The sequence below is a fragment of the Ranitomeya imitator genome, chromosome 10 (assembly GCF_032444005.1).
Source record: "Ranitomeya imitator isolate aRanImi1 chromosome 10, aRanImi1.pri, whole genome shotgun sequence".
Taxonomy (NCBI): domain Eukaryota; kingdom Metazoa; phylum Chordata; class Amphibia; order Anura; family Dendrobatidae; genus Ranitomeya; species Ranitomeya imitator.
This window is the reverse complement of record NC_091291.1, coordinates 23,612,082-23,625,494: the sequence shown is the minus strand read 5'-3', so window position 1 is coordinate 23,625,494 and position 13,413 is coordinate 23,612,082. Positions and strand designations below refer to the sequence as shown.

General features: G+C 40.4%; 1 protein-coding gene across 2 annotated transcripts in view; it reads right to left on the bottom strand.

Moving 5' to 3' along the window:
• Window positions 1-5,719: 5,719 nt before the first annotated feature.
• Window positions 5,720-13,413, bottom strand: part of LOC138652058 (B-cell receptor CD22-like) — a 55,857-nt gene continuing 48,163 nt past the window's right edge. Inside the window, exons 10-11 of one of the 2 annotated variants that reach the window (XM_069742781.1) lie at window positions 12,594-12,648; window positions 5,720-6,293 (exon numbers count right to left, since the gene is read on the bottom strand). In XM_069742781.1, the coding sequence (XP_069598882.1) occupies window positions 6,168-6,293; window positions 12,594-12,648 (181 nt within the window). In that variant the 3' untranslated portion in view covers window positions 5,720-6,167. The remainder of the gene's footprint in view (window positions 6,294-12,593; window positions 12,649-13,413) is intronic. The other variant, XM_069742782.1, reaches the window with a different exon arrangement.

The following is a 13,413-nucleotide window of genomic DNA, read 5'->3' as shown; positions in this document are numbered from 1 at the left end:
TGGAATTTCCACTGAAGTCTTTGTTAAGTTATCGTAGGATTTGTCCCAGCAAAGACAATGGTGTCCAAAGATTAAAAATTGCACTAAATAAAAAAATAATTCATGTTTCCAAATATGCTAGGAAAGCCAACAAAAGCTTGTAAGGAAACAGGAACATGGTCCATTTTGGAATACTGATGACGATGATAATAATGACAAATCATGACTAGGGTTGAGCGACTTTTACTTTTTTAAGATCGAGTCGGGTTTCGCGAAACCCGACTTTCTCAAAAGTCGAGTCGAGTGAAATCGGCCGATTATCGCGAAAAGTCGGAGTTCGACCGAAACACGAAACCCAATGCAAGTCAATGGTAAATATATATACAGTATATATTTTTTTATATTTTCTCTCTCTCTCTCTCTCTCTCTCCCCTCCATCCCTGCACAGAAAAGCTGGTGTTACAGCACACAAGCGATAAGATGGCGATAGGCGTGCACGCCCCTAAGACCTATGTCATCACTCTGCCCACGCTCCTTCATTGGCTGAAAAAATGGCGCTAAACGCGTCATACGAAACGCGACTTTGGCGCGAAGATCGCCGACCGCATGGCCGATCCCACACTAGGATCGGGTCGGGTTTCATGAAACCCGACTTTGCCGAAAGTCGGCGACTTTTGAATTTGTCCGATCCGTTTCGCTCAAGCCTAATCATGACTGCTACTAGAGGCTGAGGTAGAAGAAGAAGATGAACCATAAGCAGGAACCTAATCAGGTGGCGTACATACTGAAGAAATAGCAACCAAATATTTTCCCATTTTTAGCATTATTTTGAAAAGTCCATATAAAATCCTGTTTTTTTTTTCTTCCATCCATACACATTAATTAAAGTGAGCAGTACATTTATGTTTACATCTCTACAGCTTGCACTGCCTTGCTTAGTCACAGACAAAAAGCATTGGCTATTTTTCTCACACATTCGGCATAAACCACTTGTTAAAGGAAAATTCCAGATTTGGCATTATGAAACAGATTCCAAGTGATTCATTCCTCTCATATCTCAGTATCTACTGATCGGACATTGGCTGGCAAATTTTAGCCTGAGGAGCAAACACAAAGCACTGGGCCAGGAGTGGTGGCCCATCCTTAGGCTAGGGTCCCACGTACCATTCGGCTTGTGTAGAGCACATCTGAGGTAAGAAGTAATAAAACCCAACTTGATAGCTGTTATCTACTGATCTTGAAGACAAGGGGTAGAAACATGCTTTTCATTTTCAAAGATGTTCTGGAACCCACTCTGCGTGATGAACTTGTCCATCTGAAATCTCACATAGTTGAGTGTAATGCTGGGACTAAAAAACAATTAGCATTTTGCAAGTGGTTATGAGTAGGGTTGAGCGAAACGGGTCGACCAGATTCAAAAGTCGCCGACTTTTGGCAAAGTCGGGTTTCATGAAACCCGACCCGACCCCAGTGTGGGGTCGGCCATGAGGTCGGCGATCTTCTGAATCTGGTGTCGGCATTCCGATACCGAGTTCCGATATGTTTGCAATATCGGAACTCGGTATCGGAATCCATATTTAAGTGTAAAGGAAAGAATTAAAATAAAAAAAATTGCTATACTCACCCTCTGACGCGCCCTGGTACCAACCGGCAGTCTTCCTTCCTTAGAATCAGCGCGCGAAGGGCCTTAGATGACGTCGCGGCCTGTGATTGGTCGCGCGGCCGCCCATGTGACCGCTAGCGCGACCAATCACAAGCCGCGACGTCACCGAAGGTCCTTCAAGCGCTGATTCTTAGGAATGAAGGCTGCCGGAAAGAAGCAGGGCGGCTCCGAGGGTGAGTATATACCTAATAGGAATATACTCACCCTCGGATGCGCCCTGCTTCTTTCCGGCAGCCTTCTTTCCTAAGAATCAGCGCTTGAAGGACCTTCGGTGATGTCGCGGCTTGTGATTGGTCGCGCGAGCGGTCACATGGGCGGCCGCGCGACCAATCACAGGCCGCGACGTCATCTAAGGCCCTTCACGCGCTGATTCTAAGGAAGGAAGACTGCCGGTTAGTACCAGGGCGCGTCAGAGGGTGAGTATAGCTATATTTTTTATTTTAATTCTTTATTTTACCCTTAAATATGGATCGCAGGGCCTGAAGGAGAGTTTCCTCTCCTTCAGACCCTGGGAACCATGGAAACCCAATGCACTGCATTGGGTTTCAGGGGTTTCGGCCGACCCCGACTTTTTTATAGGATCGGCCGATTTCACTCGACCCGATTTTTGAAAAAGTCGGGTTTCGTGAAATCCGACCCGATCCTATAAAAGTAAAGGTCGCTCAACCCTAGTTATGAGAAAAAAGATTAAAAACCGTTTATACAAACTGTGAGTACACAGAATTGTATCTTAATTAACCAGATGTCTATTTTTACAAAACCAGGAAGAATAGACTGCTATCTATATGTTGCCGACTCCCCTTGTCTCCATATCATGGTGGCAGAAGTGGGACACTACTCAGCCTGGTGTAATTGGGGGAGTGGAGTGGACTGGTGTTCTCAGACACCATCCAGGGCTCTACAACCAGGGAGGTATACAGACAGACCCAAGAGAGGCATGCCAAGCAGGTTTCAGACTCCACTATTTCCAACCTCAACAACTCGGCTTTGGGAAGAGGACCAGAGTGGATGTATAACCGCAACAGGAACCAATAAATACAGGAGCTGTGCAAGCTTCAACGGAATGAATGGGATTTAATCCAGTAGCTACAGGATGCAGAGGATGCCATGTGTGGACACAATGGATGCGAGTCGTTTCTCCTCAATTACGTGTGGAGTTTATTTTCGCAAGGAAGACATGGAATATGCTCAGATGAAACAGGATGATACAAAGTTATGCTGTCATAAAGGTGAGACATTATATTTGTGACTGTGCATAAAAACATGTTGTGGACTGTCCCCAATAAGTGGAGAAGGATTATAGGAGTCCTATCACATCTGGCTAATTAAGATGGGTGAGCAATGTGAGGACACAGCATTGAATCTTAATTAACCAGACATCTATTTTTAGCAAGCCAGGAAGAATAGACTTTTATCTATATGTTGACTTTTGAATGTATGTGTTTCTTTCTGGTTGATCAAGAAAACAGACTTTTGCTTGCGCAAGCTTTTAATATAGTTTTGTAAGTTGACATTTGAAGTAAAATACTGTGCTCTTATCCTGGATGACTAGTGATGTTTGTCAATATGTTAATTATACATTGCCCATGCCAGCCAGATTGTTGGCATTCAAAACAGAGGAGGAAAATGTATGCAATTAGATTACATAATCAAACAATGTGAGGTGGTGTTATCAGCATTACCTGTAAGAAGGACACTTGCTAACCATAAAAAAAGGTTACATGCCACTGTAAAAGAGAGACAGAAACAACAAGAAATTCAGCCAAAACATCCAGACATTTATCATTCTACAGGATGCCGGATTAGGGGACCTCAACTCTGGCTGAAAGAATACCGATCTGCTTCATTGACCATCGCAAATCCATGGATACATTTGGAGAAAGCTGGGATTGGGACCCGTTGGTCTCCTGGCTCCATGGAGATGCTTGGAGAAGCCAATTTGTGACCCTCTGGTCAACCTTGTACATGAAAGGACTGTCATCTTCCTAAGCTTGTTGTTACCTTCTCTTTGTGTGTGCACATGTGGGATAGTCTGCCCTGGAGGTTGAAGGTTGTGACCCTCCGGTCAACTGGCCTTTTACCTGAATGTACTGTCATCTTCCTATGCTTGTTGTTACCTCCTCTCTGTGTGCGTGCCACAGGTGGGTTAGTCAGCCTTAGAAGCTCTATAGTCAACGCTGCTCTTATTCTGGTGAGTCATTGGAAGGGTGAGACTCTAATGTGCACCACCATGGTTACTGTGTTGGGACTGTTCTATGTGTTAACTGCCTGTTTTGTAGTTCAATACAGTATTGACACACTGTTTTATCCTCACCATGTGTTGTCTGAGGAGCGCTACACCCACGTTAAAAGGAGAGGTGGCGTTCGGTGTGACGACCTCGGGTTCATGCAGTTTTGGCTAGTGGACCGCCCATGTCTCCACACAAAATTGTTTACACTTTAATAAGAATGCTTGTCTGCATGCCAGTGAAGAATTCCTCGGCTGAAAGGTCTTTTTCTTCTCTGAAAAGAATCGAGGATCTTTTAAGATCCACAGTGCAGCAAAATAGGCTGAATGCCCTTTGTTTCTTTAGATTGAAGCAGATTTAACAAAATCGGTTGAATACAATGAAACAATTGAAGCCTTTTCATGGGGGTGGGGCTATACGAATTTTCCTGACTGCCTTGCATGTGACACAATCTCTTTCTGATAAAGTACTGATTGCATTTAAACTATAGAAAGCTGCTGAGCAAGTGATACATCATTGAAATTAGAGCTTCTGCTGCATTTTAGACAGCAAAAATTATTATTATTATTATTTATATAGCACCATTAATTCCATGGTACTGTACATGAGAAAGAGGTTACGTACAAAGTTATAGATATCGTTTACAGTAAGCAAATTAACAATGACAGACTGGTACAGCGGGAGAGGACCCTGTCCTTGCGGACTTACATTCTACGGGATAATGAGGAAGAGACAGAAGGTCAGGGGTGCAGCAGCTCTGGTGGTGGTGATGCGGCAGCTCGGGTGGTGATGAGGCCGCAGCTCAGGTGGTGGTGAGCTGGCAAATCAGGTGGTGGTGAGGCAGCAGAATGGTTATTGCAGGCTGTAGGCTTTCCTGAAGAGATGGGTTTTCATGTTCCGTCTGAAGGATCTGAGGATGGTGGAAAATCAGACTTGTTGATGCGTGGAATTCCATGAGATGGGGGATATTTGGGAGAAGTCTTGGAGGCGGTTGTGTGAGGAACAAATAAGTGTGGAGGAGAGTAGGAGGTCTTGGGAGGATCAAAGATTACGTGAGGGAAGATATTGGGAGATTAGTTCAGTGATATAGTAAGGGGACAGGTTGAGGATGGCTTTGTAGATCAGTGTTAGTAGGGCATGCACTAGAGTTTTAGTAGATTGTGGGCTGAGGAAGGGATGGATTCTGGCAATATTTTTGAGTTGGAGGCGACAGGAGGTGGCAAGAGTTTGGATGTGTGGTTTGAAGGATAGGGCAGAGTCGATAGTTACACCGAGGTAGAGGATTTCAAGTGCGGGAGAGAGCGTGATGCCTTTTACCATAATAGATAGGTTGGATAGGGGGGATACGCAAGATGGGGGAAAGATGATGAGTTCGGTTTTGTCTACATTGAGTTTTAGGAAGCGAGAGATGAAGGAGGATATGGCTGATAGACACTTCGGGATTCTGGACAGCAGAGAGTTGACATCTGGGCCAGAGAGGTAGATCTGAGTGTAGTCCCCATATAGGTGGTACTGGAAGCCATAGGACTTTATGAGTTGTCCTAGGCCAAGGGTATAGATGGAACAAAAGTATGGGCCCCAGGACAGAGCTTTCAGGGACTCCAACACAGAGAGGGTGGGATGAAGATGTAGTGTGGGAGTGGAAAACGCTAAATATGCAGTCGGAAAGGTATGAGGCAATCCAGGACAGGGCAAAGTCTTTGATGCCAAGGGAAGAAAGAATCTGTAGCAGTAGGCAGTGGTTGACTGTGTTGAAGGCAGAGGACAGGTCGAGAAGGAGGAGGATGGAGAACTGTCTGTTAGCTTTGGCTGTGAGTAAGTCATTAGTAATTTTTGTCAGGGCAGTTTTGGTGGAGTGGTGGGGGTGGAAGCCAGATTGGAGGTTGTAAAGGACAGAGTTAGATGAGAGGTGGGAGGAAAGTTGAGCATGGACATGCTGCTCAAGGAGTTTTGAAGCAAACAGGAGCAGTGATATGGGGCGGTAGCTGTGTAAAAAATAATGATTTCCTGTAATATATAGTATAAGCAAATAAATTACTTAAGAAAAGACAAAAACATGTTTATGAGCTTGGTTGTTTATCAAATATTTTATAGACATTTATAGACTATTAATAATTGTGTTATTCTTTGATGTAAAAAAAATAATCTGATCATATTACTGGGATCCTTGTAATCAATTCCATTGGATACTTATTTGATGCATGGCCACGCTGGGTCCTCCATTGAGAATTGTACTTTTTGTAGCTACTTTTAATAAATAGAGTTCTCACATTAATGTTCCAAGCCAGAAAACTTTTTCAACGTTTCACCATTGCGTACTCCACAACTTCTGATTGTCTGACTCTAGAAGAGGCATTTTGACTATTCTCATAATGTCCATGGTAGATAACAGAATATTCACTTTCATGTGATGGCTGCATAACCTGAAAAATAATTAATAGCAGAGTATTTGTTAATTGTTAACAATCAATATGTACATGGTTCTGTTAACTAGTTTGATGAACTGAAAAGAATGATTCGATTTCAACCCAGTAATCCCTTCTAGTCCACATAAGTATATTTCTATCATATAGTCACAGCAGGTGTTTGGAGCAGGCTCAGGAACTGAGCCCGTGCCTTACTAGAGAGATGCTGGTTATCTATTTTAAACCCACTGTCAATCACTTACAATGACATTTAGATGACAACTCCCATTGTCCATCACAATGCAAACATGGGGAACCGATGGGTTGTCATGTTGAAGACCCCCGTTGGCCTGACATTGTTTCTCGCAATTGCTATCTTTGTCCTTCCGTGAAGCTCAGATACAGGCTGAACTTCATAGGTGAACTGTGATCTCACGATAGATGTCACTATCTCAGTACTTCCATATAAGCAATCAAATGTTTGAAGTCCCAGGAACCCACCCAAAAAAGTAACATGACACCTGATGAAGGCTGTAAGCAGTCGAAGCGCATTATGTAAAGTTTTAATAATCTTTATTTTTAAATAAGTTTTCATTGAAGCAACCAAAAAGAAACCGTCCTTGATTCAATCATGGCAGTAGAAGACAGGGCTGATCCTGGTCTCCATTTCTGAGGATTCCTCTGTGGGAAACTCCTGGAAGTAAATTCCCTGTCTCTCCAGGAATAGCTGCAGTCTATTACTTTGGAACCAAACCAAAACAAGAGTTGTGCCTCAGGCAACACAACTATATCAGGTGAGCAAGTTTCTTTATACAACTCACCTTTTACACCTTCGCATAAACTTATTATGGATAGATATGCAAATTGCCTCTTCAGAGAAAAAGAGGACTTAAACTCTATAGCGCCACCTGTTGGAAGTGGCGATCCTACAAGTCACAATCAACCCTTTAACGAGTCGTGCAATATGACTTAGGATAAGAGCCAAATCAGTATCTCAATTCGCAGACACGGTGTTTCGGGCTTTTGGCCCTCATCAGTGTGAAGCATGTTAACTGATTAGGCTAGGTGAGAAGCTCTGGACTGAGATCTAAGGGGTAAGGTTTCTCCTTGTGGAGAGTGACATTTCAGCTCTGGCTTGTCAAGGCAAGGAGGCCTATTCGCAATGCTCCTCTGGGAAATTTAATATGCAAATTGCCTCTTCAGAGAAAAAGAGGATTTGAACTCTATAGCGCCACCTGTTGGACGTAGCGATCCTACAAGTCACTATCAACCCTATCTATGCTTAGATAGTGCCACATCTTTTTTTTCTATTTTAAGATATTCCATACAAGTAGTAAAAAAAGAAAAATATGAATCCCTTTACGAGATATGACGTTTGTTTACTTCGTATGATGTGTCCCTGCATCTTTCCCTGCACATGATTGCTGGTATAATCAACAATCAAGTGCCATTAACAAACACGAGTGGAGCGGAGTTTACGGTTGTTAACCTGTTAATCCCCTGATTTAACATGCTCCAGAGAAGGGCGCCGACGGTCAACTGATGACCTCCGTGCCTAGCATTACAACCCTTCTGTGAAAGTCAGCATGTAGCAGGCATTCATAGGAAATCATTATTTTTTCAATACCTAGCAGGGCTGATGCACTGTTATGTTTAGCAAAAGCAATCAGACGATTACAGCTTTAAGTCTCCTAAGAGGACTATTAAGTACAGTAAAAAGTGAAAAAAGTTATTAAAAATAAATAAATAAAAACACAAAAGTTCAGATTACCCCTTATTTTTTCTAAATATAAAATAAATTAATCCAATCAGTAAATGGCATAATGTGAAAAAAATATCAAAAAGACAGAATTTTTGGGACCACCAAGAGGGGACGGGAAGAAAAACATTAGACTCGAACAAAGACGACCCAGGAAAACATACTCAGAAGGGAGGTAAGAACATTTCTAAAACAATCCACAGTGAGGAGATTGGAACAAAACAAAATCCTCTAAACTGCATGCTCGCAAACGCCAGAAGCCTGACAAACAAGATGGAAGAACTAGAAGCAGAAATATCTACAGGTAACTTTGACATAGTGGGAATAACCGAGACATGGTTAGATGAAAGCTATGACTGGGCAGTTAACTTACAGGGTTACAGTCTGTTTAGAAAGGATCGTAAAAATCGGAGAGGAGGAGGGGTTTGTCTCTATGTAAAGTCTTGTCTAAAGTCCACTTTAAGGGAGGATATTAGCGAAGGGAATGAGGATGTCGAGTCCATATGGGTTGAAATTCATGGAGGGAAAAATGGTAACAAAATTCTCATTGGGGTCTGTTACAAACCCCCAAATATAACAGAAAGCATGGAAAGTCTACTTCTAAAGCAGATAGATGAAGCTGCAACCCATAATGAGGTCCTGGTTATGGGGGACTTTAACTACCCGGATATTAACTGGGAAACAGAAACCTGTGAAACCCATAAAGGCAACAGGTTTCTGCTAATAACCAAGAAAAATTATCTTTCACAATTGGTGCAGAATCCAACCAGAGGAGCAGCACTTTTAGACCTAATACTATCTAATAGACCTGACAGAATAACAAATCTGCAGGTGGTTGGGCATTTAGGAAATAGCGACCACAATATTGTGCAGTTTCACCTGTCTTTCACTAGGGGGACTTGTCAGGGAGTCACAAAAACATTGAACTTTAGGAAGGCAAAGTTTGAACAGCTTAGAGATGCCCTTAATCTGGTAGACTGGGACAATATCCTCAGAAATGAGAATACAGATAATAAATGGGAAATGTTTAAGAACATCCTAAATAGGCAGTGTAAGCGGTTTATACCTTGTGGGAATAAAAGGACTAGAAATAGGAAAAACCCAATGTGGCTAAACAAAGAAGTAAGACAGGCAATTAACAGTAAAAAGAAAGCATTTGCACTATTAAAGCAGGATGGCACCATTGAAGCTCTAAAAAACTATAGGGAGAAAAATACTTTATCTAAAAAACTAATTAAAGCTGCCAAAAAGGAAACAGAGAAGCACATTGCTAAGGAGAGTAAAACTAATCCCAAACTGTTCTTCAACTATATCAATAGTAAAAGAATAAAAACTGAAAATGTAGGCCCCTCAAAAAATAGTGAGGAAAGAATGGTTGTAGATGACGAGGAAAAAGCTAACTTATTAAACACCTTCTTCTCCACGGTATTCACGGTGGAAAATGAAATGCTAGGTGAAATCCCAAGAAACAATGAAAACCCTATATTAAGGGTCACCAATCTAACCCAAGAAGAGGTGCGAAACCGGCTAAATAAGATTAAAATAGATAAATCTCCGGGTCCGGATGGCATACACCCACGAGTACTAAGAGAACTAAGTAATGTAATAGATAAACCATTATTTCTTATTTTTAGGGACTCTATAGAGACAGGGTCTGTTCCGCAGGATTGGCGCATAGCAAATGTGGTGCCAATATTCAAAAAGGGCTCTAAAAGTGAACCTGGAAATTATAGGCCAGTAAGTCTAACCTCTATTGTTGGTAAAATATTTGAAGGGTTTCTGAGGGATGTTATTCTGGATTATCTCAATGAGAATAACTGTTTAACTCCATATCAGCATGGGTTTATGAGAAATCGCTCCTGTCAAACCAATCTAATCAGTTTTTATGAAGAGGTAAGCTATAGGCTGGACCACAGTGAGTCATTGGACGTGGTATATCTCGATTTTTCCAAAGCGTTTGATACTGTGCCGCACAAGAGGTTGGTACACAAAATGAGAATGCTTGGTCTGGGGGAAAATGTGTGTAAATGGGTTAGTAACTGGCTTAGTGATAGAAAGCAGAGGGTGGTTATAAATGGTATAGTCTCTAACTGGGTCGCTGTGACCATTGGGGTACCGCAGGGGTCAGTATTGGGACCTGTTCTCTTCAACATATTCATTAATGATCTGGTAGAAGGTTTACACAGTAAAATATCGATATTTGCAGATGATAGAAAACTATGTAAAGCAGTTAATACAAGAGAAGATAGTATTCTGCTACAGATGGATCTGGATAAGTTGGAAGCTTGGGCTGAAAGGTGGCAGATGAGGTTTAACAATGATAAATGTAAGGTTATACACATGGGAAGAGGGAATCAATATCACCATTACACACTGAACGGGAAACCACTGGGTAAATCTGACAGGGAGAAGGACTTGGGGATCCTAGTTAATGATAAACTTACCTGGAGCAGCCAGTGCCAGGCAGCAGCTGCCAAGGCAAACAGGATCATGGGGTGCATTAAAAGAGGTCTGGATACACATGATGAGAGCATTATACTGCCTCTGTACAAATCCCTAGTTAGACCGCACATGGAGTACTGTGTCCAGTTTTGGGCACCGGTGCTCAGGAAGGATATAATGGAACTAGAGAGAGTACAAAGGAGGGCAACAAAATTAATAAAGGGGATGGGAGAACTACAATACCCAGATAGATTAGCGAAATTAGGATTATTTAGTCTAGAAAAAAGACGACTGAGGGGCGATCTAATAACCATGTATAAGTATATAAGGGGACAATACAAATATCTCGCTGAGGCTCTGTTTATACCAAGGAAGGTGACGGGCACAAGGGGGCATTCTTTGCGTCTGGAGGAGAGAAGGTTTTTCCACCAACATAGAAGAGGATTCTTTACTGTTAGGGCAGTGAGAATCTGGAATTGCTTGCCTGAGGAGGTGGTGATGGCGAACTCAGTCGAGGGGTTCAAGAGAGGCCTGGATGTCTTCCTGGAGCAGAACAATATTGTATCATACAATTATTAGGTTCTGTAGAAGGACGTAGATCTGGGTATTTATTATGATGGAATATAGGCTGAACTGGATGGACAAATGTCTTTTTTCGGCCTTACTAACTATGTTACTATGTTACTATGCTACCACAACATTGCAGTAAAATGCAATAGAGGGTGATCAAAACATTTTCCCCAGAAGGGTCTCAGAAAAAATTTCAGCTCTGGGTGCAAAAAAAAAAAGCCATGACACAGTCGCAGATCACAAAAAATGGAAACAGTATGTGCCTCAGGAAATGACAACAAAGGCAAAAATAATTTTTTATAAATTTCATATGCATGTTTGGTATTTGCTTAATTGAACTGACCTGGGGAATCATATTGCCAGATTAGTTTTACAATATAGTAAACATGGTAACTAAAAAAAATTGTGAAATTGCACTTTTTTTTTACAATTTTTACAATTTCAACATACTTGGAATCCTTTTTCACACTTTCCAGTACATGATGTGGTAGAATTAATGGTGTCATTCAAACGTATAACTTGGCCCGCTAAAAAAAATCCTTATACAGAAAAACAGAAAAATAAAAAGTTATGACTCTTCGAGAAAACGGAGCAAAAAACAAAAACGAAAAGCAAAAAATCACCATCTCATAAATGAGTTAAAATTGTTTAAACACAAATGGAAAAGGTTAAAACACCTGTTTTATCCATTTAAGAGTTAAAAAAAGAAACATTTTGGGTATTGCCATGTTAACAAAAGTCCTGTCTATTGAGATATGAAATTAATGACAAAAATAAAAAAGGGTTGTTGTGAAAAAACTGTTTTTTTTCATTGGTTGCTGTACTCTTCATAAAAGTTGCACGAAAAAAAGATCAAAATGTAATTTATTGCGCCAAAGTGATTTCAAAGAAAAAATTCAAAAATGAAGGATCTTAAAAAATGGTGGCAATGGCAGTTTTTTTTTATAACACAGGTCAGAATTGTTTTTAACACTAAAATAAAAAAAAAAAACTCCTATAAGATTGGTATTGCCACAAAAAGTAAAACGGCCAGGTAATTTTTACCGAATAATAGATTGAGTAAAAACAAACAATAGCGGAATTGTGTTTATTTCACCATTTTTCAAAATTTATATTTTTTTTTACTATTTTTCTGTATATTACATGGTCATGTGAATGGTGTCATTCAGTACTTCATCTCAAATGGCTGAGTTGATGGACAATCAAAAATTGTATGGGTTTTAGAGGAAGGGTAATAAAAAAATGTAAGAATAAAAACTGAAAAATTCAAGATCATGAAGAGGGTTAAGGGTTCTAGTGAGATATTTCTTCCAAGTTCTTGGTTGTTTTGGTTCTCACTTTGGCAGACTCGTCGCAACTTTGATGAAATGGTCCCCCGTTCCTTGGATTGACTCCAGGTAATACTCTACTGTAGGTGCTTCTAGAATAACAACTGACCGGATGAGTAAAATATACTTTTGAGGCTGTTTTTATTCTTAAAAAAGTTGAGAAATCAAGTTTGTGGGAGAGTTTTATGTGAATTTTATCTCGATTTTAGAATTACTTACATCACTGTTGCTGTAAATTACATCATTTTCTTCAACTTTCACGTTGACCATAAGCCTAAAATAAAAATAGCAAAAATTTAGATTTCATTCAAGATACTTTTCTGCTAACATGTGGCTAAGTATGACTATGTTAAAAAAAAGTATAAATGTGCCATTAATGGTTTGAATGTTGCTCCTGGTATATACTTGCTATCCAGTAGTATATTGAAAGAATTTTGGAAGGATTTGTCTTCAGTATATGATATGTGATGGTCCAACTGCTTAGACCGATAAACATCATTAGAACATGGTCGCTGGTTGACTGCTTTAGCCAATTTGGGTGAAATACCAGACATTATCTTGTATGAAAGGGAAGCTGCATTTGGTATTTCAGCTGCTCCAACTTAAAAAAATCGAAAGGAGCTTTAATTAATATACTCAAGAGTGAAATGGAAGCAAAAAGAACCCTAATAAAAAATCAGATAAAACTTATATAATAGTATAAGAAGAAAGTAGGGACACAGATATCCAGGCCAATCCAGGAGACCAAAAAATAGATAAATAATAACAGTCATGAATAAAGCACAAGTAATCAGCACATAAGAGGCATGATATCCCCTAAATTGTGGAATAAATAAATGTATGAATTGTTATTTAGTCACAATATTAGTATAAAAATAGCTGAAGAATGAATTAAGCATTAAAATAAATAATATTAGCAGAGAAAAAGGTAAACCAGGAGGCCAAGATCAAAACCTTGACACGCGTTTCGCATTCGCTTCTTCCAGGGCTTATGAGTTGAAATATCAAACACATCTAAGAAATGATGGTTGGACTGTGC